The sequence below is a fragment of the Rattus norvegicus genome, chromosome 16, assembly GCF_021556685.1.
Source record: "Rattus norvegicus strain SHRSP/BbbUtx chromosome 16, alternate assembly SHRSP_T2T, whole genome shotgun sequence".
In the NCBI taxonomy this organism is placed as follows: domain Eukaryota; kingdom Metazoa; phylum Chordata; class Mammalia; order Rodentia; family Muridae; genus Rattus; species Rattus norvegicus.
Window position 1 is genome coordinate 17,920,369 of NC_141549.1, and position 27,955 is coordinate 17,948,323.

The 27,955-nt window shown below is 46.3% G+C and overlaps 1 protein-coding gene across 2 annotated transcripts; it reads left to right on the top strand.

Moving 5' to 3' along the window:
* Positions 1-27,751, top strand: Cyp4f18 (cytochrome P450, family 4, subfamily f, polypeptide 18; the record flags this gene model as incomplete). Of its 2 annotated transcripts, NM_001393771.2 has the most annotated exon segments (13): positions 1-48; positions 342-540; positions 5,170-5,314; positions 6,257-6,310; positions 6,397-6,524; positions 9,255-9,376; positions 11,343-11,613; positions 13,766-13,832; positions 14,007-14,136; positions 25,048-25,181; positions 25,263-25,327; positions 26,020-26,102; positions 26,421-27,751. In NM_001393771.2, coding segments are annotated over 12 exon segments (1,575 nt in total). In that variant the 3' UTR covers positions 26,599-27,751.
* Positions 27,752-27,955: the final 204 nt, after the last annotated feature.

Sequence of the window (27,955 nt, forward strand, 5' to 3'; positions counted from 1 at the left end):
AGAGAAGGGGAGAGACAGACCTGAGAAACACAGTGTTCCTGAGAGAAGGTACCAGTGGGGTTGAGAGGTCCCAGGCTGGGGCAGTACAAGAAGTCAGCAGCAGACGTTAATTTCTGGCTAATAGTCCATGGCTCAGACTCTAATCAATATCTTTCCTCCTTCTCCTTCTCTTCCTCTTCTCCCCTTTTTGCCTGCCCCCATATATTGCCCTGGGTCTCCCTACTTCCTCAGGCCTTATCTCCAACTCTTTGGTTCCCTGCTCCTGTGCACTGTCCAGACCCCCCCACCCCCCGCCCTCTTCCATGCCCCAGGATCTCATCCTGTGTGCATTTACTCTGCAGGATGCCACTGCTGAGCCTGTCCTGGCTGGGCCTGGGGCACACAGCAGCCTCTCCATGGCTGTTGCTGCTGCTGGTTGGGGCCTCCTGTCTTCTGGCTTACATCCTGCCTCAGGTTTATGCTGTCTTTGAGAACTCTCGTCGCCTCCGCCGTTTTCCGCAGCCCCCCACACGAAACTGGCTCTTTGGACACCTAGGCCTGGTGAGTGTGGCAGTGAGGTGGGCCTGGGGTGTCAGGGTGGAAAGAATTGTGAGAGGCCTGGAACAAGGCCCAGGGAGCTGGACACAGGGCCGTGCTGGGGCCTAGGAGAGCAGAATGCCATCATTCACAGATGCTCTGTCCTGAGCCTTTCCCACACTGTGTCTTCTGTGAGTCCTTCTCCAGCCTGTCTTCCCTGCAGATGTGGGCATGTCACCAGCGAGGTTCCACAGAGTAAAGACCCTGGTGTCCCCAGGTTCTAGTGTGCTGGATGTGAGGCCTCCTGAGGGAGACCAGGCCAGTCTCCACTACACCATTTTTTTTTTCAGCTCATCTCTGGCTTCCCACTGGTCACAGAAATGAGTTGCAGTCCCTACCCAGGCACACCCAGGGTTGTAACTGGTCCAGGGGAGCTCTGAGAGCTGATTTCCTAACCCCCCATTCTTCAGCGTCTTCCTCTTATGGCTAGCTTCTCCACTGAGATGTACCAACGAGCCCTGTTGCTCAATCTTGATATGAACCAGCCACTTGCTTCCCCTTTTGGAAGCCTTCTCAGAACCCACCCTCCACAGCACAACTTGGGCATCGACTTCCACCTGGTTTTCCCTCTGTGTGATTTGGAGACATTTGCTTTCCTTGTAAGTGGCACAGTGCCAGGTGTACAGAGATTCAGCAGGGCCACACACAGGCTGCCAGAGCCTGGTGTCTACAGAGGACAGGTGAGAGTGGCCATCCTGATGGAGACTTAGAGGTCACCTCTGCTCCCTTGGGGTCTACCAAGACTACAGTTCCCCAGATGCGTCTTGCTAACTTTCTCGGGGAGACGTGAACAAGTCTGTCTGTATTTGTCCCAGGTGGGCACCAACATAACACGTCCGTCCGTGTCCAGCTTGGTGAGAACTATGGGCTTCTTAGGAGTTTTTTACAGAGAACAGATGACATTATGGGATCATGGGTGACCCAAAATGGCTGTATCTTTTTTTTTTTTTTTCGGAGCTGGGGACCGAACCCAGGGCCTTGTGCTTGCTAGGCAAGCACTCTACCACTGAGCTAAATCCCCAACCCCTGGCTGTATCTTTTTAAGGTCCCACCCATCATGGGTGACAACCTTATGGAAGCTGCACCACAGAGTCCTGATTTAAAATCCCTTTTTCTTATATGCTGTAGTATATCCCAAGATCACCTTCTGCTGGGGGAAGAGAGTCCCACTGACCTTCCCTCAGGAGTTCTGACAGCTCTTTCACCATCCCCTCTGACCTGGCTACTACTCTAGTGTGCTGCTATAGTTGCCATGACTACCAGAAGTTGAAAATGACAGCCCTTTAGGCCTGGAGGGACAAGTGCCATATCAAAATAGGCCATGTAGAGAAATATGAGATATCTTGGGCATCCTGATACAACACTACTACCCACTATCCCCCCAATATTACTTTCCTCTTGTGGTGGCCCCTGATGCTGAGACTGCTCCCCAGGATGAGAAAATCCACGTTCCAAAGCCAAGCTACACATCCAGTGTTGAGGGACCTTTCTTGGGGAGACATGAACTCTCTTCTATTCCTCTGGGACAAAGAACCCAGGAAAGGGTCAGGAAACAACTTCACTCGATCTTTCTTGATTGGCTATGGAGTTTGTTGGGTTTCCATATAAGAGGTGACTCAGGCAGCTGCACCACTAAAAGTCAATCCCAGCATGGGTGATGACTCATGAAACTGTATATCCCTATAGCTCCCTGCTCAACATGCCGGCAGCTCCACCAAAGAGTGTTCCCCTCCCCCAACCCTGCAATCGTTTAGTATTATACCCCTTAGGGCATGTGCTACTTAGTCTTCTTAATTTAGTAGGCTTTCTGAGTTTTAAGTTTCACCAGCTTACTGAGTCTTTGTGACCTTCCCTTCTGCAAGAGAGAGTGTTCCAAGCTGAAGGAAACATGTCCACAGCGTATGGCCTGAGTATCATTGTACAAGACTTTTCCCAGGGAGACACCACACAGGTCTGCTAAGCCCAGATGAGGAGACTAGGTGAGACCTAAGTGATCATTTTTACTAATGTTCGCCTTGGGGAATTGGAGACTTTATTGGAGTTACTGAAAGAGAGGTGGATGAGGGTTATGGAAGCAGGGAGGACCCAAAAGCAGGATGGTGACTCAGGAGCTCCATGAATGACTTGTGAGCAGCTCACAGGTTGGAGAACGTCCTCCAGGTCCCAGGCTGGCCAGTATCCACCACAGCAGTTGTTTCCTACTTCTGTAACCTGGAGAGGACTTTAGAAGTCTTGTCCTTCTTCACCTTCTCAGACTCCTCTACCTCAGCTTCCCAGAGGGAATGTTTCAATTTAGAGAAAATTATTGCTCGTCAATTCAACAACAAGTTCATATACCAAACCTGCCTGTGGAGAGTGCCCTGCTGGTGACACTATTTTGGAGGTTCTGGAAACTTCAGGAGGTGGGGTGTAGTTGGGAGGCATAGGCCATTAGGGACAGATCATTGGGGGTATCTTGTCCTCTGTTCTTTTTTATCTCTTTTTGCTTCTGTCCATGTGAGGTAAAGAACCCTCTACCATAGGCTCTTGTCACCATGATGTAAAATATCAGGTGGATATGAATGAGCCTTCGTGGACTAAATGCTCTGAATCTGTGAGCAAAATAAGTCTTTCTTCCTTTCAGTTTCTCTCTCAGGTACTCTGCTCATAAGTTCATAAAAATAACCAACAAAGAACTTAATGGGTAATTATGGAGGAAGTCAAAGGTCAAGAATCTGATGAGATAGTGACTATCTATCACTAGTGAGGTAATGTCTGTGCCCATGAGGTAATTAATGTCTGTGCTCATGAGGTAATGACTATACCATGAGGTAATGACTGTGTCCATGAGGTAATGTCTATATTCATGAGGTAATGACTGTGCCCATGGGGTAATAACTGTGTCTATGAGTTTATGAGGTAATGGTTGTGTTCATGGCATAATGCCTGTGCTCATGTAGTAATGTCTGTGCCCATGAGGTAGTGACTGTGTTTATGACATAATGGCTGTACTCATGTGGCAATGTCTGTGTCTATGAGGTAATCACTGTATCTATGACACAATGACTTTGCTTATGAGGTAATGATTGTGCTCATGAGGTAATGACTATATCCATGAGGTAATGTCTGTGCTCATGAGTCGTAGATGGAAAAAAAAAAACAACACTGTGCTGTTAATTGGAGTACAGGACACTTGCTTTGTGGCATTTTCCTCCAAATTGCAACATTCCTTCCAAATTGAAAAATGTTTGCTCCAGAAAGGGGGGCTCAAAAGTCTTAGGAGGTAAACAAAAGGTCACACAATCAGAAAGAATAGAAACTTGGAAGATTCTTGAGGGCCTAAACAGAACTGTACAAAGGGGGTAAACATGTGTTGGGTGGAAATTCTGACCAGCCAAACTGTGCAAAGAAAGGTATTTGGAATGTGGACTTGTCTGCAAGCTTCAGAGAGATTTTAGGGTGGCACTTGTTCAGGAACGTCAGAGTGGGGGCATCATCTGTGGTGGGGTGGGCTTTCTGGAGATGCAGCTCCTTTTGAGTCACACCTGTTTCTTGTAAGTAAGCACTATCCCATAGCCCTGTTAGTGACCCCAGGAAAACTCATTGGTTGGCTAAATCGGACATTGGTGCAGTGGTTACTCTTGGTCTGTGGTGGGCTCCCTTTCTCTGGTGAGTAGGGGTGTGTGATCCCAGGAAAACTCTCATAGTCACCTCCTGAGTAGCACCCTGCACAGAGCTTATGGACATTTTGTTCCTGATTGAAACTTTGTGGGAGGCTGAGTTTAAGGATTTATTTTATTTGTTATCTGTGCATGTGTGCCTGAGGAGAGGCCAGAAGAGGGTGCTGCATCTTCTGGAACTGGAATTGCAGGCAGTTGTGATTTGCCTCATGTGAGTGGGGTGCTGGGATTCAAACTAGGATCTTCTGCAAGAGCAGCAAATGTTCTTAACTACTGAGCAATCTCTCCAGCCTCAAGACTGTGTTTAAAAAATGGCAAACTTGTTTATTTGATAGAAGAAATGTCAAGGTGGTAGGTTTTTCAGGCTGTTGCATGGTATTGATGTCTGCCTTTTGATATGAGAACTAGGAACAAAAAAAGCAGGGCAGAATAATACAGAAAGTGTTGTAGTTCCAAAGAAATGGCATGACTGTTCTTGCAGAGGACCTGATTCCTTTCCTAGCATCTACATGGGCGGCTCACAACCGCCTATAACTTCAGCTCCAGGATCCAACACCCTTTGCTTGGCTTTCACACACAGACACACACAGACACACACACAGACACACACAGACACACACACACACAGAGAGAGAGAGAGAGAGAGAGAGAGAGAGAGAGAGAGAGAGAGAGAGAGAGAGAGAGAAATAAGATAATTAGATGAAATGAAATAAAATATAGTGTTTAGGAGCCGAAGTGAGGATGTGTCTTCTGTCTTAGTACTGAGATGTGTGTGGGTGGGGGTGAAGGTGGAGGGCTGGGAGAGTTAGGGGGGAGCATGGCTCAGCATTGCGGATGAAGTCCTGAATGGAATGCCTGGGACTCCCTGTGGTGGTCTACCCTACTTGTTCTCTCTGGCAGCTCAGAGAGGCAAACACCGGGTCCTCTTCTACAGATCCAGAGCTCAGAGGAAGGGCTCCTGTACATCCAGAGCCTGTCGAGAACCTTCAGGGATGTTTGCTGCTGGTGGGTGGGGCCGTGGCACCCCGTTATCCGCATATTCCACCCTGCCTTCATCAAGCCCGTGATCTTGGCTCCAGGTAGATACCATGCTGGTTCCAGCTTGCATGCCCTTGACCCTCAAGTGCAGTCTACCACAGGAAATGTGCCTGCTGTGCTGCATCTAGACTCATCTGACTCCTCTGTGGCCATGAGTCTCCTGTCTGGAGCATGCCCTGTGATGTCTTTAATCTTTCTGTTGTGTGCTGTTATCTGGATGGACCTGGTTCTCACTTGGGCTCTTACAACAATGGTTCTCTGTGGGGCCATAAACAATTGGGATATGTTGGGTTCTGACTGGCTTTAATCTGAGGTGTTAGAAATAGTCTTTTCCTCCTGGTTGTGTTTGGAGTGTCCGAAGGGTGGGACAACATTTTCTCCTCTAAAACTATATTTTCCCAAACACTATGTTTTATCTTCACTGTGTAGTTCTGCCTAGCCTGGAATATTATGCAGACCAGGCTGGCCTAAAGCTCACAGAAATCCACCTGCCTCTCTTTTCAGAGTACTGAGATTCAAGGCGTGTTCCACGCCTGGCCCAGAAATCACATCTGAGACCTGTCCATGGGGTGTGTTTAGCCATCCGTGTCAGTTGGGTCAGGTCACGGGTGTTTTGGTCATGTCAGTCTATGTGTGTCGTGTCATATGACTGGGTCAGGAGATGTCAGCACATGCTGGGGTAGACAGGAACACTGAGTCTCTGGAAAGGTCTGCAGAGTGTGATACTGCGCTTGGCAGGGTGAACAGGTTAGACCATGTGGTAGCCACGTGAAGGTGTGCTGCAGTGTGTACGCCGTGTCAGGCTGAGCCTTCTCTTTCTAGTGCTGATGTCTGTCTGTCCCTCTTGTCTCCCTCTGTCCCTGCCCCCAAACCTACCATGTGGACTTGGAGGGAGGGGAGTGTGAAGATACTAGGCTGAGGGCCCTTAGCTCTCCCGTGCCCTCCCTGCTGCCATGGCTCCTGATGGTCCTTGTTCAAACCAGCTTCAGTTGCCCCCAAGGACAGAGTCTTCTACCGTTTCCTGAGGCCGTGGCTGGGTGAGTACCTACAGGTGAGGGGCTGGGAACACCCTCTGGGTGCGGGGAAGATGCTGTCCTTGCCTACTGCCTTGCTGCTCCATCAGGGGATGGCCTCCTATTGAGTACTGGTGACAAGTGGAGCCGCCACCGTCGCATGCTGACACCTGCCTTCCATTTCAACATCCTGAAGCCCTATGTGAAGATTTTTAACGACAGCACCAACATCATGCACGTGAGTCCCTGGGACCCAAGTCCCCAGCTGGAGACTGGGGGTTGAAGGGGCTGTAACAGATCTGGTCTCCAGCCCTCGCTCAGATGGAGGCTGTGATAAAATACCTTGAGAGAGGCAACTTCAGGGAGGAGGGGTTTAGTTCCTCACAGTTTAAGGCCACAATCCATCCATTTGGGGAGTCACAGTGGCTGAAGCAAAGAGGGATGAATGCAGTTGCTCTGCTTACTTTCTCCTTTTCCTTCAACCCAGGAGCTCAGCCCAGGGATGAGGCATCCTTTGCAATTAGTTAACCCAACTAAGTTTAGTCCTGGTTTCATGTTTGTTGCCGTGATAAAAGCAGCTTAGGGGAGGATGGGTTTGTTTGGCTCAAGTCTGTCATTTCAAGGAAGTCAAAGTGGGAACTGAATGTGTCAAGAGCAGAGTGAACAAACACATGGATCCATGCCCACTCTGCCTAGGGGATGGTGTCACCCACAGTGGGCTGGGCTTTCTTGCATCAATTAACAGTTAAGACAACTCCCCATCTGCATGCCCACAGGCCAACCTGATCTAGAAAACTCATGGAAAGACTCTCTTTCCAGGTGACTCTAACTTGGGGCTAGTTCACAGTCAAAACTAGCCATTACATACATTTATTTATTTATTTATTTATTTATTTATTTATTTATTTATTTATTTATTGGTTCTTTTTTTTTTCGGAGCTGGGGACTGAACCCAGGGCCTTGCGCTTCCTAGGCAAGCGCTCTACCACTGAGCTAAATCCCCAACCCCTAGCCATTACATTTAGATAACCCTTCACAGGCATGACCAGAGGGTAGCCTAATACAGAGTTGCATGGAAATATGTCTCACAGTTATGCCTGGAAGCTTGTCTCCTAGGTAATTCCGTGTTCTGTGAGGTTGGTAATCAGCATTAATCATCACGGATCATTTGTGTGGGTCATCGCCAATTCTCTCTGACCCTCAGTTTCCACAACTGCAAAATGGGGTTAAAATCTCTTCATTGTGCCTGTCATAATATCATGGACTCAGGTCCCCATACACAGTAGGCACTCAGAAGGAGTTAGTTTCCCACACGGTCACCCTTAAAGCTGAACATGGTGAAGACTTCATAGAAAATACAGATGAGGAACAAATCATTCTGAACTCCTTGGTTGGAAGCAACAAGGGCTGAGGATGCTGACAGAGATATAGGCCAGTGGGTTGGTTTTCTTGTTAATCATGGCATGTGGTCATCAGAGGGGCAGGAGGAATGCCCCTTGATTCTGGCTCAGAATGTTCACGTTGAGGACTTGGTCAACTCCAGGCTGATTTAGATAGAGCAGCCTCAGGACCCGAGTTGGCTTCTTATCATATTGGGTGACTTACAACCAACCTCCTGTAACCTCAGCTCTAAGAGATCTGATGCCCTCTTCTGGCCCCCATAAGCACTGCATCCATGTGCACATACACAGACACAGATGTTGACACATAAATAAAAAAAAATCTTTAAAAGTTTTTGGTTCCAGAAGGGACTTTTGTCCCTGTGGCTCTTTCCCTCCAGAAGGCATTTGGGAGTGTTCCCATGACACAAGATTCCACTAGAATGAGAGAAGACAGAAGTCACTAAAGGCTTCTATCTTTCCCTTCTCTTCACATGTATGTGTGGCATATGTGCATGTGTGTATATATATTCACAAGTATGTGTGTGGAGACCCAAGTTTGTTGGGAATCTTTCTCTCTCTCTTTCTCCCTCTCAGCCTTATTCATTGAGGCAGGGTTTCTCAATCAAACCCTGAGCTCACTGATATAGTTAATCTCCCTAGCCACCTTGTGTTGGGGGTCCTGTCTCTTCCTCTTGCACACTGGGATTAAAGGCATGAGTGGTCATGCCAGGCTGGGATCTTCTGTGATAGGAAACTCAAGGAAGCCTGGGATTTTTCCAAGGAAGTAACTGTTGTTCTGAGAAATGACCTAAGTAAGGAACCATAGGATAGTAAAGTATTGGTATCCTAGAAAGGCTTCTCATGACCAGAAGCAGTCACCTCTCACACACCACAAGTTTTTGTGTCTGTGCGTGTGTATGTGTGTGAGTGCATGGGTGTCCTTCCTCAGTCACCATCCACTGTGCTTTTTTTGATACAGGTTCTCTCATTGCCTGAAGCTTACCAATTAAACCAAGACAGCTAGCTGTTGAGCCCTAGGGACCTTCCTCTTGTCCCAGTTCTCTGTGGCTAGGATTACAGATCCCGGTCATCATACTACTTAAAAACAAAACAAACAAACAACAACAAAAACCCCTGTGAGTTCTAGGAATAGAACTCAGATCTTCATGACTGGATGGTCAGTACTTTCCTGACTGAGCTGTCTCACAAGTAAACCAGGGATATTTTTGAAATAAATGTATAACAGGGAAGATAACACTGACTGAACAACTTGTGTGTCAAGCATGGTCCCACAGGCTAATTCTGTAATAGCCACTGTCTGCTTTAACTTTGACAAGCTTGTTCAGTAGAGGGTGTTTCTGCCCAGCAAGAGTGAATCTAAAGGTTTGACATATCAGGGAGCTTGTTCAAGTCCACCCAGCTAAAGAAGCAATCTAGGGATGGTGGAGCTCTGGTTCTGCGTTGGTTTGGCACACAGCAAATCAGATCAAAGCAGAGGCAGTTTAAGGGGCTCCTTTCTGGAGACTGGGGTAGGAAAGAAGCTCTGAGCATCGAGACCAAGCTTTGTTCCTGTCTTCTCTGGCCAGGCCAAGTGGCAGCGCCTGGCCTCCCAGGGCAGTGCCCGTTTGGACATGTTTGAGCACATCAGCCTCATGACCCTGGACAGTCTGCAGAAGTGCGTCTTCAGCTTTGACAGCAATTGCCAGGAGTGAGTACCTGTGCTAGCCTGGGAACCTGGCCCATTAAAAACAAGGGAGGGAGGCCTGGACAGACAGAGGAGAAGGGCTGTCCTGGGGGAGGTGGCTCAGAAATAGCATTAAAGGAGCCTGGAGGAGAGAGAGGGAGTGGTCCTTCCAGGAGGTGCAATTGTTGGACAGTATGGAGACGCTGTCTGCACTCAACAGTGAAGTGGTACTTTGCAGACGAGGCTATGGGGGAGGTGGGAGATAGTGGCTCAATATTAAGTACTCTGGAAAACTTCATTACGAGATTTCAAGGAAAACACTGAAGGTGTTTGTTTGGGTTTGTAATAGGTTTCTCTTACTATAGCAACCTGTCTGAGACAGTCAACATCAAGAGAAGAAAGGTTTGTTAGAACCCAGGGTCTCATAGGCTTCAGTCAATCATCTGTCTCCTGTGATGAAGTAGTACCTCAAAGTTGGAGCATGGAGAACAGGGGGCTTGAAAGTAGAGATATGGGGGAGGAGCTCATTAGTCCCCACCTGAGAGCATTTGCTGGTCTTGTGAAGGACCCAGGTTCAGTTCTTAGCACCACCATGGTAGTTCACAACCACCCATAGCTCCAGTTCCAGTGGATTGATGCCTGCCCTCTCCTGACCATTGTGAGCTTCAGGCAGGCACATCATGCACATGCACACATACTCATACTCATATTCATTGCATACATATACATATGCATACTCATATTCATTGTGATGGTTTGTATTCGCTTGGTCCAGGGAGTGGCACTATTAGGAGGTGTGGTCCTGCTGGAGTAGGTGTGTCACTGTAGGTGTGGGTTATAAGGCACCTTATCCTAGCTGCCTGGAAGTCAGTATTCTGCTAGCAGCCTTCAGATGAAGAGGTAGAGCTCTCAGCTCTTCCTGCACCATGCCTGCCTGGATGCTGCCATGCTCCTGCCTTGATGATAATGGGCTGAACCTCTGAACCTGTAAGCCAGCCCCAATCAAATATTGTCCTTATGAGAGTGGCCTTAGTCACGATGTCTGTTCACTGTAGTAAAACCTTTAGTTAAACCTTAAGGAAGACACACATTGAATAAAATAAATAAATCTAAAAAAAAATTAAAAACCCAACAAATCAGTCATAAACCAAGACACCTTTAGAATCTATTGATGGAGACATCAGGTATGTGGGTTAATGTAAGTGGAGGAGTCTTTATTGTGGTTGTTTTCTGATGACACACTTAGCTGTTTACGGCTGGTGGAAACTATGGTTTTGTTAAGTTCCTACATTCCAAAAGCCACAGGATGTTAGGCTAGACACAGAGATGGGCAAGGAACGATGACTTTTATGGGGGCTAACGACATCCCAAGATAAATTGTAATTAGACTCTGGACCTAACACGTCCCAACTCCACAGTTACTGAAATTCTAGTCCTTGAATCAGCCTTGCAGAAGGGTCACAAGGTCAACTGCCATTCCTCCCAGGAACTTCCTTTGCAGGTTCACTGGACTTACACATAAGCACAGGAGAGCAGTTACAGAAGGATGACAATGTGACATGACATGCTCCTGCGGGGAACCCCCAAACAGCTACACTATCACCAAGTCCCACCCCATTGTGAATGTTGACATCATGGATGTACTTGGAGTCCCACTTTCTAGACACTCTGGCATCTAGCAAGGTCACTTGCAGCAGGTGGTAGGGGACAGAGAAATATCTGAAGTCTCAGGTGGGGACCTCCTGCCCTCCTTTCCTCCATCTACTAGGAGGTACAGATTGGTTTGTTACTATCACCATAGACCTGAGTACCACTGTATTGCTCTGCTCTGGTTGCCATGGTTACTGGGCAAAGTCCAAGATGGTGTCAAGAGTGAACAAATGCTTTTGGTTTCTCCATTCCCCGTGGGCAGCAGCTCCTGGCTGCTGAGGTGTTTTCTCAGTGTTCATATATGTTAAAGTGTCACTTCTGCTCTGCTCGCACCCTCCAGGAAGCCTAGTGAATATATCACTGCCATCTTAGAACTTAGTGCCTTAGTGGCCAGACGGCACCAGAGTCTGCTTCTGTATGTGGACCTGTTTTATCACCTCACCCGTGATGGGATGCGCTTCCGGAAGGCCTGCCGCCTAGTGCATGACTTCACGGATGCTGTCATCCGGGAGCGGCGCCGTACCCTCCCTGATCAGGGTGGTGATGATGCCCTTAAAGCCAAGGCCAAGGCCAAGACTTTGGACTTCATTGACGTGCTACTGCTGAGCAAGGTGGGCTCCTGAAGGGGGCAGACCAGGGGCGGGGGGTACTGAGGCTGGAGTGACACTGTGATGTGACAAAACCAAGCACACTCTGCCCTTACTATGTCCTAGACCCTATGTAGGCTCCACTCATGGAACCTGGCCCCAAGCCCTTCACCACTTGGCAAGCTAAGGTGTCTGGAACTCTGCATTGGTATCTAGATCCTTTGAGCCAACTCAGACCAGGGAGGGACTCTAAGCCCTGTTTTAACATTTGAACTACAAGTCTAAACCTTTGCACATACCCAGCAAAAAGAGCAGGATGGAGACCCTGAATACCAACCATGCCAATTCTCCTCATGCCCATTTGTCAGGCCCAGACCCTAGCAATCACCCCAGGTACCTGGACTCACCTAGGCCTGGCTGAGAAGGAAATAAAGTCCAGAGGTCACCTGCCTTTGCTGTTGTTAAGGTTAAAAAGTAGAAAGGTTCATGCATCTGCTGGAGAGACCCAGTCATGGTGGGTGAGTGGCATTTCCCACCACAGTCAGGGACAGAGTCTTGCCCGTACGAGGGGACAATGAGAGCTGATTCTCCACTCCTCTGGGGCTGAGGATAGGACTCAGATGGTATAGTGCTCACTTAGCCTCACAAGGCCCTGGGTTCCATCCCAGCACGTTGTAAACAGGGCCTGGTGACTCCTGTTGTCATCCCAGCATTCATGGGTTGGTGACAGAGGGTCAGAAGTTCATGGCCATCCTTGGCTACAGAATGAGGTTGATATCAGTATGGGTTACATGAGACTCTTTCTTTAAAAAAAAAGGGGGCTGGGGATTTAGCTCAGTGGTAGAGCGCTTACCTAGGAAGCGCAAGGCCCTGGGTTCGGTCCCCAGCTCCGAAAAAAAAGAACCAAAAAAAAAAAAAAAAAGAGTTGAGGGAAAGAAAAGAGGTGGATCTTGGGCAGTGGGCATCCATGGAAGGTGTTTGAGGATAGGAGTGCAGGGGACAGCATGCATCCCTGGCTTTAGCAATGATAATACAGGAACTTCCATAGCTCATGCTCTGGAGAACCTAGGGTTTTACGAGTTAGAATCATTGTGCAGTACATACATCTTCCTCTGGCACTGTGGACAGTAGCCTCGGTGCCCAGGGGCAGAATAGCTCTCTCTGCAGTAACAGTATCCGGGATGACGGCAAAGCTTCGGTTAGTGGGCAGCGCAACCCTTTCATCTGTGTAGGTAGTGGTTTTTAAACATGTGCATGCATCACATGTATGTGTAGGAGGGTCTGTGTTCATGTGTGCATGTTCATACAGAGAACAGAGGTCGGCCCTGGGTGTGTCTTCCTTCATTGTTCTCCATCTTGCTTTTTTAGAAAACGGTTTTAGATTTATTCATTCTATGTTATGAGTGTCTTGTCTGCATGTATGTAAGTCAGAAGATGGCTTCAGATCTCTTGTTCCTGGAGTTCGAGCCAGTAACTGGGTGCTGGGAATTGAACCCTGGTCTCCTGCAAGAATAGCACATGAACCACTGGGTCATCTTTCCGGCCCCTCCACCTTGCCTTTTGATTAAATTTTATTTGATTGAGTGGTTGGTTGGTAGAGTGTGCACATGCGCCACACATGTGTGCTCACAGGTCAGAGAACACTTGAAGGAGTTGTTTTTCTCCTTTCACTATTGAGTCCCTGGTATCTAACTAATGGCTTGATGGTGACTGACTTTATCTGCTGAGCTATTCCACCAGCTTTTCGTTTGTTTGTTTGTCTTGAGGCAGTGCCTGTCACTGAACCAGCTCACAGATCATCTACACCAGCTGGCTAATGAGCTCCAAGAATCCACTTATGTCTGCCTGTTCACTGCCAGGTTCACAGGCAGCGGCTACCATGTCTGGCTTTTATGTGGGTGCAGGGGTCTGAACTCAGGTCCTCTGGCTTGAGTGGCAAGTGCATTTTCTTGGCCCTGGCTAACACCATCTATTTTTAAGCATCAAGGCTCAGATGCTAAGAGGCTGGCACCCAGGGTGATGTCACTAGTGTGGGGACTCTGGTGATGAACACAGGTGCAGGGGTGTAGTGGGCACGGGTATCCAGAAGAGTCAGGGGTCTTTAGAGACTGTCCTGGGTTAGGTGCCTCAGGAGCCCTTACAACGGGCGCCATTTTGCATCTTGCCTTGTCTTCAGGATGAACATGGCGAGGCTCTGTCCGATGAGGACATCCGAGCAGAGGCTGACACCTTCATGTTTGGAGGTGAGTGAGTGTTTCTGTGAACTGTTACAGAGAGAGTGGAAGTCTAGGCATCCTGGCCACAAGGTTGTGGACCCTGGATTTCTTCCCCTTCTGTGTGTTTCCCGGCGGGTTGGGGCGAGCCACCTTAGTGCTGTCCACTTGGTGGTGCTGAAGCAGCCCAGAGACCCCTTTCAGGCCACGACACCACGGCCAGTGGGCTCTCCTGGATCCTGTACAACCTGGCGAAGCACCCGGAATACCAGGAGCGCTGCCGGCAGGAGGTGCGGGAGCTCCTGAGGGACCGTGAGCCTGAGGAGATTGAATGGTAAGTCAGGTGCCGGAGTACTTCTGAGCCCCCTTCCTGGCTCTTTTCCCAAGAGAAGAGAAAAGATGGCCGAGGAAAGGAGAGAGGATCAGGCCTGCATCTGCACGGGGTACAAAGGCTTTGAGAGATGGAGGGAGGAGAGGAAATGAGGGAGAGGGAGACAGAAAGAAGGTATGTGTGTGCGCATGCGTGTGTGTGCATGTACGTGTATCACGTGCACTTGAGTTCCTGTGGTGGGCCTGTGAGGAATCAAGATGGCAGCAACTGAGGTCAGTGGCAATAGACTGGAAAAGCGATGTTAGTGACTTTAATTTTAACCCAAGGGTAATCAGGAACCAGGGGAAGTGTTTGAGCAAAGGAGAGGCAGGTCAGCTGTGTGTATCATAAAGGTCCTTGTAGGATTCTTCAAAGTTTTCCTTAATCTTTCATTTTCAGATTGACTTAACTGTACAAGTCTTTGGTCTTCCGGAAAAAAAAATCTTTAACTTAGTTTATTGGAGTTTCTTAGAAACATCAGGTGAACTGTGTGTCTTAGGGAGCACCTTTAGTCCTTTTACTCAAGAAGTTGAGGCAAAAGGATCCTTTAAAGCAGGTAAGTTTGGGTAGCATAGCAAGACCCTGTCCATGGCTACCGGCCTCCTTGGGCACCTGCATAAAAATGTGGGTACACATGTACACACTTACACACATAAGCACACGTACACAATTTAAAACTTGTAAAAAATCAAAACAAACAAAAAGGCATCCTTAGTGGGTTTTGCTGCTGTGAGCAGACACCATGTCCAAGGAAATTCATAAGGACAACATTGAATTGGGGCTGGCTTACAGGTTCAGAGGTTCAGTCCATTATCATCAAGGCAGGAACATGGCAGCATCCAGGTAGACATGGTGCAGGAGGAGCTGAGAGCTCTACATCTTCATTTGAAAGCTGCTAGCAGAAGACTGACTTCCAGGCAGCTAGGATGAGGGTCTCATAGCCCACACCCATGGTGACACACCTCCAACAGGGCCACACCTTCTAATACTGCCACTCCTTGGGCCAAGCATAAACAAATCATCACATTCCACTCCCTGGCCCCCATAGGCTTTTTCAAACATATGAGTCTATAGGGGCCATACCTAAACATAGCATAATGCAAAATTTATTTAGTCCAACTTCAAAGGTCCCCATTGTTTATAGCAGTCTCAACACTGTCCAAAGTTCAAAGTCTTTTCTGAGATTTATCCAATCACTTAACTGTGACCCCCAAAGCAAGATGAGAAACCAGCTGGGCAAACCCCAAACTCTACATCTTCATGTCTGATTTCAAGGCGGTCTTCAGATCTCCAACTCCTTTTTTCATCTTTGTTGGCTGCAACACACTTCTTTCTCCTGGGCTGTTTCCACTACCTGTTAGCAGCTTTCCTCAGCAGATAGACCATGACTCTGGCATCTTGAACATCTTGGGGTCTCCCAGGCAACTTCAGTGGTACAGCTGTTTGTTTCAGTGTCTGGGATCCACACATGATCTTCTGGGCTCTTCCAAAGGCCTGGCATCAGTTCTCCAATTCTGTCCTCTGTAGCATGCTAAGCTCAGGTTGATCACTGCCGCTGCTATACTTGGTGGTCATCCCATGGACTGGCATCTCCAATACACTGGGGTCTTTCTGCTGCAACTAGGCTTCACCAATAGCTTCTCGCAGGCTCTCTTCATGGTGCCAAGCCTCAAATCCTTTGCATGACTCCTTCAGCCTTGGGCCATCAAGTGCAACTTAGGCTTCAATTTCACCAATGGCCTTCCTTGGTCTCTCACAGTGCCAAGCCTCAGCTGCTCTTCATGACCCCTTCATGCTTTCTAAACTAATACCACCTGGGTAACTCTTATACATTACCAAGTCCAGCTATAGCAAAAGGTATCACTTTGGCTCTCTCTGGGACACAGCATCATTGTGCTCTCAGAAAACACTACCCAGAAGATTTCACCTCAGTGAAATCTCCTTCCCACCCATCCTCACCCATCTCAACACCCTGGCATTCACCTATACTAGGGAAAAGAGCCTTCATAGGACCAAGAGCTTCTCCTCCTATTGATGCCAGACAATGCCATCCTCTGCTACATATATGGCCAGAGCTATGGGTCCCACAATCTGTATTCTTTGGTTGGGGGTTTAATCCCTGGGAGCTCTGGGGGGTTTGGTTGGTTGATATTTTTGTTCTTCCTATAGGGTTGCAAACCCCTTCAGCTCCTTCAGGCCTTTCTATAAACCATCCATTGGGATCCCCATGCATCCACATTATTATCTTCCTTCTTCTTGAGCTTCATATGATCTGTGCATTGTGTCTAGGGTATTACAAGATTTTGGGCTAATATTCACTTATCAGTGAGTACATGCCATGTGTGTTCTTTTCTGATTGGTTTACCTCACTCAGGATGATATTTTCTAGTTTCATCCATTTGCCTAAGAATTTCATGAAGTCGTTGCTTTTAATAGCTGAGTAGTACTCCATTTTGTAGATGCACCACGTTTTCTGTATCCATTCCTCTGTTGAAGGGCATCCAGGTTGTTTCCAAATTCTGGCTATTATAAATAAAGCTTCTGTGAACACGTGTCCTTGTTTTATGTTGGTGCAGCTTTTGGGAATATGCCCAGGAGTGGTATAGCTGGGTCCTCAGATAGTACTATGTCCAATCTTCTGAGAAACTTCCAGACTGATTTCCAGAGCGGTCATACCAGCTTGCAATCCCATCAATAATGGAGAAGTCTTCCTCTTTATCTACATTCTTGCCAGAATCTGCTGTCACCTGAGTTTTTGATCTTAGCCATTCTGACTGGTGTGAGGTGGAATCTCAGGGTAGTTTTGATTTGCATTTCCCTAATTACTAAGGATGTTGAACATTTCTTAAGGTGCTCCTCAGCCATTCGATATTCCTCAGCTGAGGTCTTTGTTTAGCTCTGTACCCCATTTTAAAATAGGGTTATTTGGTTCTCTGGAGTCTAACTTCTTTGTATATATTAGATATTAGCCCTCTATTGAATGTAGGATTAGTAAAAGTCTTTTCCCAGTCTGTGGGTTGCTGTTTTGTCCGATAGACAATGTTCTTTGCCTTACAGAAGCTTTGCAATCTTATGAGGTCCTATTTGTTGATTCTTGATTTTAGAGCATAAGCCATTGGTGTTCTGTTCAGGAAAATTTCCCCTGTGCCCATGTGTTCGAGGCTCTTCTCCTCTTTCTCTTCTATTAGTTTCAGTGTATTTGGTTTTATGTGGAGGTCCTTGATCCACTTGGACTTGAGCGTTGTACAAGGAGATCAGAATGGATCAATTTGCATTCTTCTACATGCTGACCTGCAGTTGAACCAGCACCATTTGTTGAAAATGCTATCTTTTTTCCATTGGATGGTTTTAGCTCTTTTTTCAAAGATCAAGTTACCATAAGTGTATGCCTTCATTTCTGGGTCTTCAATTGTATTTCATTGATCTACCTGCCAGTCTCTGTACCAATACCATGCAGTTTTTATCATGAGTCCTCTGGATTACAGCTTGAGGTCAGGGATGCCCCCAAAAGTTCTTTCATTGTTGAAAATAGTTTTCACCATCCTGGGTTTTTTTTGTTATTCCAAATGAATTTGCAAATTGCTCTTTCTAACTCTATGAGTTGGAATTTTGATGGGGATTGCATTGAATCTACAGTTTGCTTTTGGCAAGTTGGCCATTTTTATTATACTAATCGTGCCAATCCAAAAGCATGGGAGATCTTTGCATTTTCTGAGATTTTCAATTTCTTCCTTCAGAGACTTGTCATACAGATCTTTCACTTGCTTCATTAGAGTCAAACTAAGGTACTTTGTTATTTGTGACTATTGTGAAGGGTGTCATTTCCCTAATTTCTTTCTCAGCCTGTTTATGCTTTGAATAGAGGAAGGCTACTGATTTTTTTCAGTTAATTTTATATCCAGCCACTTTACTGAAGTTGTTTACCAGGTTTAGGAGTTCTCTGGTGTAATTTTTGGGGTCACTTAAGTATACTATCATATCATCTGCAAATAGTGATATTTTGACTTCTTCCTTTCCAATTTGTATCCTTTTGGCCTCTTTTTGGTGTCTGATTGCTCTGGATAAGACTTCCAGTAGGGAGAGAGTGGGCAGTCTTGTCTAGTCCCTGATTTTAGTGGGATTGCTTCAAGTTTCTCTCCATTCAGTTTGATGTTGGATACTGGTTTGCTGTATATTGCTTTTACTATTGTTTAGATATGGGCTTGAATTTCTAATCTTTCCAAGACTTTTCCTATGAAGGGGTGGTGAATTTTGTCAAATGCTTTGTCAGCATCTAATGAGATGACCATCTATTTTTTTCCTTTGAGTTTGTTAATATAGTAGATTACATTGATGGATTTCTGTGTATTGAACCATCCCTTCATCCCTGCAATGAACCCTACTTGATAATGATGAATAATCACTTTGATGTGTTCTTAAATTCAGTTTGCAAGAATTTTATTGAGTATTTTTGAATCAATATTGATAAAGGAGGGGCTGGGGATTTAGCTCAGTGGTAGAGCGCTTACCTAGGAAGCGCAAGGCCCTGGGTTCGGTCCCCAGCTCCGAAAAAAAAGAACCAAAAAAAAAAATATTGATAAAGGAAATTGGTCTGAAGTTCTGTTTCTTAGTAGGGTCTTTGTGTGGTTTAGGTATAAGCGTAGTTTTGGCTTCAATGAATGAAGTGGGTAGTGTTCCTTCCATTTCTATCTTGTGGAATAGTTTGAAGAGTATTGGTATTAGGTCTTCTTAGAATTCTGCACTAAATCCATCTGGTCCTGGGCATTTTTTGGTTGGGAGACTTTTAATGACTGCTTCTATTTCTTTAGGGATATGGGACTATTTAGATGGTTTATCTGATCCTGATTTAACTTTGGTAGCTGGATCAGTCTAGAAAATTGTCCATTTCATCCAGATTTTCCAGTTTTGTTGAGTAAAGGCTTTTGTAGTAGGATCTGATAATTTTTTAATTTCCTCAGTGTCTATTGTTATGTCTCCCTTTTCACTTTTGATGTTGTTAATTTGGATACTGTCTCTGTGCCCTCTGGTTAGTCTGGCTAAGTATTTATCTATCTATTGTTGATTTTCTCAAAGAACCAACTCCTGGTTTTGTTGATCCTCTGTATAGTTCTTTTTGTTTCTACTTGGTTGATTTCAGCTCTGAGTTTGATTATTTCCTGCCTTCTACTCCTCCTGCATGAATTTGCTTCTTTTGTTCTAGAGCTTTCAGGTGTGCTGTCAAGGTGTTACTGTATGCTCTCTCCAGTTTCTTTCTGCAGGCACTCAGAGCAATGAGTTTTCCTCTTAGCACTTCTTTCATTGTGTCCCATAAGTTTGGGTATTTGTGTCTTCATTTTCATTAAATTCTAAAAACTCTTTAATTTCTTTCTTTATTTCTTCCTTGACTAAGTTGTCATTGAGTAGAGCATTGTTCAGTTTACATGTGTATGTTGGCTTTCTGTTGTTTTTGTTGTTATTGAAGACCAGCCTTAGTCCATGGTGATCTGATAGGACTTGTTGGATTATTTCAATCTTCTTGTGTCTGTTGAGACCTGTCTTTTGACCACTTATATGTTCAATTTTTTGAGAAGGTACCATGAGGTGCTGAGAAGAAGGTATATCCTTTTGTTTTAGGATGAAATGTTCTATAGATATCTGTTAAATCCATTTGGTCCATAACTTCTGTTAATTTCACTGCATCTCTGTTTAGTTTCTCTTTTCATGATCTGTCCATTGATGAAAATGGGGTGTTGAAGTCTCCCACTATTATTGTGTGTGGTGCAATGTGGTGCTTTGAGCTTTAGTAAGGTTTCTTTCAAGGATGTGGATGCCCTTGCATTTGGAGCATAGATATTCAGAATTGAGAGTTCATCTTGGAGATTTTTCCTTTAATGAGCATGAAGTGTCCTCCCTTTTTTTTTTTTTTAAAAGATTTATTTATTTAATGTATGTGAGTACACTGTTGATCCCTTCAGACACACCAGAAGAGGGCATCGGATCCCATTACAGATGGTTGTGAGCCACCATGTGGTTGCTGGGATTTGAACTCAGGACCTCTGGAAGAGCAGTCAGTGCTCTTAACCGCTGAGCCATCTCTCCAGCCCTGAAGTGTCCTTCCTTATCTCTTTGGATAACTTTTGGTTGAAAGTCGATTTTATTTGATGTTAGAATGGCTACTCCAGCTTGTTTTTGGGACCATTTGCTTAGAAAATTTTTTTCAGCCTCTTAGTCTGAGATACTGTGTGTCTTTGTCACTGAGGTGTGTTTCCTGTATTGAGAAAAATGCTGGGTCCTATTTAAGTATCCAGTCTGTTAGTCTATGTTTTTTTATTGGGGGAATTGAGTCCATTGATGTTAAGAGATGTTAAGGAATAATGATTATTGTTTCCTGTTATTTTTGTTGTTAGCAGTGGAATTATGTTTGCGTGGCAAGCGCTCTATCACTGAGCTAAATCCCCAACCCCATGAGATGTGATTTTAAATACAAATCTTGCTTTCCTGGTGTGTTGTGGTATCTAGGACTTGCTGTAGTGGGAGAACTGGGTTCTGACGATGCCAAGTAATCTTGGTTCCTGTTACTCAGGTTCCTGTGCTTGCCTCTAGTCATCTGGCTCTCTCTGATGTTAGTTGGTCTTGCTGTCTCTGACTGAATCTTGGCCCTCCTGTGGGCCTGTGATCTTAGGAGTGAGAGTGCTCTTGGGAGACAAGCTCTCTCTGCGCAGGCTTTGGGTTTGGAGGGCTGTGAACAGCCTTAGCTCTGGGTGCAGATGGAAACTGGAAGGATCCTGTCGCAGGCTGCTCTGTGGTTCCTGTGTCCTGTGTGCTCCTGGTGGGTCCCTCTTTGGACAGATAGAGGAGTTAAAGTGGGGTCTCACCTCTGGGCTTAAGACTGAGAGCACTCCTGGGAGACAAGTTCTCTCTGGGCAGGCTTTGGGTCTGGAGGGCTGTGAACAGCCTTAGCTCTGTGCGCAGATAACACAGATGGAGACTATAGCAGTGAAATCTTTTTTTTTTTTTTTTTTTTTTTCGGAGCTGGGGACCGAACCCAGGGCCTTGCGCTTCCTAGGTAAGCGCTCTACCACTGAGCTAAATCCCCAGCCCCAGCAGTGAAATCTTCTTAATCACCACTAATTCTTAGCTCTAGATAACCAGCATCAATTGTCCCAGTAGTCCCTTCTATTCTGGACTCTAAAGCCACAGTCATGCTGAAGCTGCCAAGTTCTGCTGTTTGCAAGAGCTGGAATTCCTCCCTCCCACTCCCTTCTTCTATTACATTACCACTAGCTTTCTGTTTTCCAACTCCTTATTGCCTAAGCTTGGTTGTCCTGGATCTTGCTCTGTAGACTGACCTTGAACTCAGAGATCTGTATGCCTAGCTCTTGTAATAAAAGCTGTGTACCACCAGACCTAGATTTAAGTTTTTCTTCACCTAGAACTTGCTTTGTGCAAGGCTGACCTTGAACCCAGAGATCTGTTTGGCTTTATCTCCTGGGATTACAGGTGTGTACCACCATGCCTGGTGATCCCACTCCTTTTATCTACTATCTCCTAGAATATAGGATTCAGCTCCATCTTACTTCCTGGTTTCCTTTTAATACTTTAATTTTTTTAAAAAGGATTTATTTATTTATTTATTTATTTATTTATTTATTTATTTATTTATTGTGAGTACACTGTCATTCTCTTCAGACAGACCAGAAGAAGACATTGGATCCCATTATAGATGGTTGTGAGCCACCATGTGGTTGCTGGGAATTGAACTCAGGACCTTTGGAAGAGCAGTCAGTGTTCTTAACTGCTGAGCCATCTCTCCAGCCCACTTTAATTTTTAATATAAAAAATATAACCATATATGTTTTCCTTTCTCAGCTTGCTATGCTTCTTTAAAATACTCTTCATGAGACTTAAGCAGAGAACAAAGTCTATGATGGGCGGTTCTGAGACTTCCTTTGTAATTAATCTGAGTCTCTTCACCTTAGCCTCAGGCAGATTCTTCAGACAAGGGCAAAAAGTAGCCACATTCGTCATCAAAATACCACAAAACAGCCTCTAGGTCACATATTGAAATTCTCCACTGAAACCTCTTGGGCCAGGTCTGCATAGTTCATATTACTCACAGCAACAAAATCTTCCATATTCCTACTAGGATGGCCATTATACCCCCCTTATAAAGCATTCTACTGCTTTCCAAATCCAAAGTCCCCAAATCCACATTCTTTCAAACAAAAGCATGGTCAGGCCTATCACAGTAGTACTCCAGTCCCTGGTACCAACTTCTGTTTTAGGGTTTTACTGCTGTGAACAGAGACTGAAAGATCCCATGCAGAGAGAGACCCTTACTCAAGTCTCGGGAAATTGCGGACCCCAGACACAGAGAGACCATTTTGGATGTAATAAGCAAAGGCAAGGTTTATTACGGAGACCTATTATAGAGATCTCCGGGCCGACACGACACGTATCCCACGCAGGAGACAGAGGAGTCGACCCCAAGAGGCTGGAAGAAAGAGTATTTAAAGGCAGAGGCTGTGAGCCCCAGGGGATGGGGGGATGTCAAAGGGGAGTGTACCCCAAGTTACAGGATTGTTTTATGGCTCTAGGAGATAAGGGGACGCCAGGTTTTATGGCCCCCTGGTTCCTGGAACAGTACTACTAAATCAGGAGAAGGGTCGGGTCTTCAGGTCCTCATTATTTTTAAAAGTTTGTCAGAATTGATGAAGCATCTGCATTTGAAACACCTCTGCTTAGGCTTGGGTTTCCAGGAATGCTCTCTGCAGAATGCAATGGCTGGAAGGCACAAGTAGGGGCTTAAATAAACATCGATGGGGCAGAACAAAGAACTGTTACTCACACCGGGTGATAAGCAAAGTAGTTCTCTTGCATTTTTAACAATCTGTCTTCCTGAGTCAGGTCCTGTTGCTGAGTTTTGGGCTAATTTAAAACTCTATCTCTCGGGGCTGGGGATTTAGCTTAGTGGTAGAGCGCTTACCTAGGAAGCGCAAGGCCCTGGGTTCGGTCCCCAGCTCCGGAAAAAAAAAAAAGCCCTCTATCTCTCAAGACCATGACCAAGGCAACTCCTATAAAAAACATTTAATTGGGGCCGGCTTACAGGTTCAGAGGTTTAGTCCCTTATCATCAAGGTGGGGACATGGTAACGTCCAGGCAGGCATGGTGCAGGGGGAGTTGAGAGTTCTACAGCAGCTAGGATGATTGTCTAAAGGCCCGCACCCACAATGACACACCTACTCCAACAGGGCCACACCCTCTAATAGTGTCATTCCCTGGGTCGAGCATATACAAACTATCACAGAGGGATACATAAATGAAGAAACAAAACAAAACAAAACAAAAAACTAGCAACCAGGCAGCCTTTTGGAAGAAGATGTGGTGATGTGCCACAGGGGTGAGTGGTGCGCTCTGTAGTTCAGATTTTCAGCTGCAGGTCCTGAAATTTTAAATAATCACAACATACCAAAAGAAGACAGATTAAAGATTTCAGCTACATCATTGGCTCTTGATTAGTTGTTAATGTTTTCCCGTGGATTCTGCCTGGGGCTGTGGATGTGGCTTGGTGTTAGACCACTTACCTAGAATGTGCCTAGCTATTCTAGGTGGCTAATCAAACTGGTAGTTTGAATATGCTTGCCCCTGGCAGTGGCACTCTTAGGAGGTGTGGCCTCGTTGGAGGGAGTGTGTCACTGCGACCCTTGTCCCAGCTTCCTGGAAGCCGATCTCCTATTAGCTGCCTTCAGAACAAGATGTAGAACTCTCAGCTCCTCCAGTGCCATGGTACCTGGATGCTGCCATGCTTCCTGCCATAATGATAACAGACTGAACCACTGAAGCTGTGAGCCAGCCCCAGTGAAATGGTGTCCTTCTAAGAGATGCCTTGGTCATGGTATCTGCTCACAGCAGTAAAGCCCTAAGTCAGGCAAAACAATCACCCACAATGCCTCTCTCTGCTGAAAGGGCACATTCACCCTTGTACCACCAGCCATATCTCTTCCTTCCTTATCCCCCACCTTGGCTAATTGCATTCCTAGTGCAACGATGACAAAAGCAAAGCTTTAAATCTAGTTATCTTCTTTCTACTGTTTTGCATTTAGGTTTCTCTCTTTTTTCCAGAATGAATAATTTTTATGCAACTTGTTAAATTAAACATTATTTTTATTTTAAAATTATATATGTGTGTGTGTGTTGGGGGGGGGTGGTCTTTGCGTGCGAGTGCAGTGTCTACAGAGGCTGGAAAAGTGCGTCAGAACTTCTAGAGTTGGGGTGTATGGGGCAGTCCTGAGCTGCCTGCAGTGCTGAGAACTGAACTGTGATCCTCTCGAACAGTAAGCCAGCCCTGAGTTGTTATACTTTTGTTCTCTCAGAAAAAGATTTTAAAGCCACCTGCCTAAGATTTCTCTGGTACTCTTATTAAGTATCTGATTTAAAAAGCTTTCGATTAATTAATAAGTTTACCAGTAAGAATGACACAATTAAGCTAATTAGTCGTAAGCTAATCAACAGTTAATTAATAATGAATGTTTTTTGAGACACAGTGTCATTGTGTGCCCAAGGCTGGACTGGAACTCATAATCCTCCTGTCTCAGTCTTTCCATTGTTGGGACTCCGTTTTCGCTTTTTTAAAAAATTGCATATATTAACTCATTAATTAATTAATGTCTCTCTTGGAGTTCAAACGTGTCTCCAGACTTCCTAAGCAGCTGCTTTTCCTCTCCGAGCCATCTAGTTAGCCTGTGTTTTTCCAATTCTCGAGCACTTCTTTCATCAAGCACTGCATCCATCTTGGCATTTACTACAGGGAGGAAGGTTTCACTGGGTCACGGAGGTGTTGAAGTTCTCTCAGTTTTGGTACGATTAACTATTTCTTTTTTTTTTTTTTTTCCTCAGGGACGACCTGGCCCAGCTGCCATTCCTCACCATGTGCATTAAGGAGAGCCTGCGACTGCATCCTCCGGCCACGGCAATCTCCCGCTGCTGCACTCAAGACATTATGCTCCCAGATGGCCGGGTCATCCCTAAAGGTGCGCGCAGCGTCAGGGAGGAGGGTTCTGGGCAGACCGTGAATCCAGCAGTTTGTCTTCATTGGTTCATTTTCCCCACAGGCGTCATCTGCCGAATAAGTATTTTCGGGACCCATCACAATCCAGCTGTGTGGCCAGACCCGGAGGTGCTGCCCCTCTTAAGGCTTCTATGTTGTGGGCTGGGGTTCTCAAGGGGACCGACTTTTTGGTTGTTTGTTGGATAAGGTCTCGTGTAGCTCAGGCTGGCTTCAACTTAACCTGTAGCCAAGGATAACCATGAACTTCGGAGCCTCCTGCTTCTACGTCCTCCATGTTGGGATGACAGGGGTCCAGAAGCACGCCTGGTTGTTTTTTTTTTTTTTTTTTTTTTCTTTTTCTTTTTCTTTTTTTCGGAGCTGGGGACCGAACCCAGGACCTTGCACTTGCTAGGCAAGCGCTCTACCACTGAGCTAAATCCCCAACCCCGCACGCCTGGTTTTTATATGGTGCTGGGGATGGGGTTCAGGGCCAATGAGGTCATTGCTCTTTCAACTCAGCTACCTCCCCAGCCCCAGTCATGGGTTTTATGAAGCAGGATGTCAGGTATCCCAGGCTAACCTGGAAGTCCTTATACAGGATTTAACCCTGAGTCCTTGATCCTCCTGTTGGGATGACAGGTTTGTAGCCATCAGTTTTATGCTGGTGCTGGGATGGAATCCAGGGTTTCTAACTACTCCTCGCTGCATCCCAGGAGGTAGATAAATCAACTCTGACCTTCCGTTGCACACGGAGGGCTCTGCTGCTGGCTACGCTGGCAATTGGTCCTCACCAGTCAGTCATGACTCCATGTCTCCTGCAGGTGTATAACCCCTTCCGCTTTGATGCAGACAACGGCGAGGGCAGGTCACCCCTGGCTTTTATTCCTTTTTCGGCTGGGCCCAGGTGAGGCCAGGACTGAGGGGGAGGGGTCTAGGGTTGACATGAGGACAGGGGGAGTTGGGGTATTTGGAGGTTAGTGGCTCCTCCCTGCCTCCCTGCACAGGAATTGTGCAAAGGTTTGGGGAATTGGGAAGGTGAAAAATCCTTCTCTGTGTTAAGGCCAGCCCTGGCCTGTTCGGTTATTAAACTGGGGTATTATCTGAGGATATCGATGCCCGTTCGTGATCCCAGATACCTCAGCCTCGGGCCAGGTTCTAGTGCAGTGTTGGTCCTGGGTAGGATGTAGGGCACAGTCAGAGTCTCCACCCCGCCCTCCTGCAGGAACTGCATAGGACAGACTTTCGCCATGAGTGAGATGAAAGTGGCTTTGGCGCTGACTCTGCTACGCTTCCGTGTCCTGCCTGATGACAAGGAACCACGCAGGAAGCCAGAGCTGATCCTGCGTGCAGAGGGTGGGCTGTGGCTGCGGGTGGAGCCTCTCAGCGCAGGAGCGCATTGACCCCACAGCTGGCCTGGAAACTGCCCCATTCACCCACCCGGCCTGCGCTTTTCCAGGAATAAAAATCTCTTGTGTGAGCTTCACCAAACATCCAGGTTACACGCCTCATGTGAGCCACAGGGAGCTGTGGAAGGTGTTTGAGCGGTAGAAGGATTTAAGGAACATGAAAATTAATATTGTCACCCAGGAGGCAAGGCACACCCGTGAGGGATTATCTGAATAAATTAACTGAAGTGGAATGATCCGTCCTAATCCTAACTGTAGGTGGAATTCTGGGTTGAATTTCAAAAAAGTGTGGCCTAGATTAGAGATGGCTCTTCTCAGCTCAGATGATCTAATCAAGAAAATTTTCTTAGCGGTATGTCAAACAGCTTGGGTTTTAGTTAATTACAGATGTAGTCAAATTGAAAACCAAGAATGGCCACCACAGCCAGACTACCTAACCCTTCCCAAACGTTTCCAACACATGAGCCTATGTGGTCATCCTCACCCAAATCACCACAGGCTTACTTTTGAGGATGTGCCATTACAGCAACTGGGCATGCGTGTTAGTCAGGGCTCTCTAGACTTACAGAACCTACGGAATGTCTCTATATATTAAGGGGATTTATTGGAATGACTTACAGTCTGTAGTCCTAAGGCCAAGTCTTTTAAGTTCAGACTCCATTTTAGAGAACCTGACCTAAGTCTGAACTCAGGTAAACTAACAGGCCGGTACCCAGCATTAGTTTCCAAGTCGCCCCCCCCCCCCCAACAAAAACAAAACCTAGCTCCAGCCTCTAGGCTAATCCCCACTAAGACCAGCATTTTCAGGTTACACCCTCAACAAGACCAGCGTCTCCAAGTTCTTCCCCCAACAAACTTACACCCACAGGTTACAAGCCCACCCCCTGGGTAATGACCACCGGTGCAGAAGGCAGCAGAAATTAGGTTTTTCCCAATACCAGACAATTATGTCAAAGGCCGCAGTAGCTTTCCAATTAGATGTTTGCACACTCACCACTCCCCTCGCTTACTACAAGTTACTACAAAGCCTTGCCCTATAGATATTCAGCCCCTCCACCCCCATCGAAACTGTCCTGCGTGACAGCGGTGCATTGGAGGGGCCCGAGCTAGCTCCAATGAAATAAAGACCCTGCTGTGTGTTGCATCAGATCGGCTCCTGTCTGTGTTTTGGGGGTTCAACCCTTCCCTGGCACTACATCCCAACCAACCCAACAATGGGGAGCTGTGAATGGGAGTTCAAGAGTCGAGTAGTCGCTCAGTCCCACGAGGGTAGTTGTTTCAGCTAGTCTTCTGTAGAAGCTGGAGTGTGAAGAAGTACACTCCAACAGATGTGCTGGCGAGTAAGTGCAGG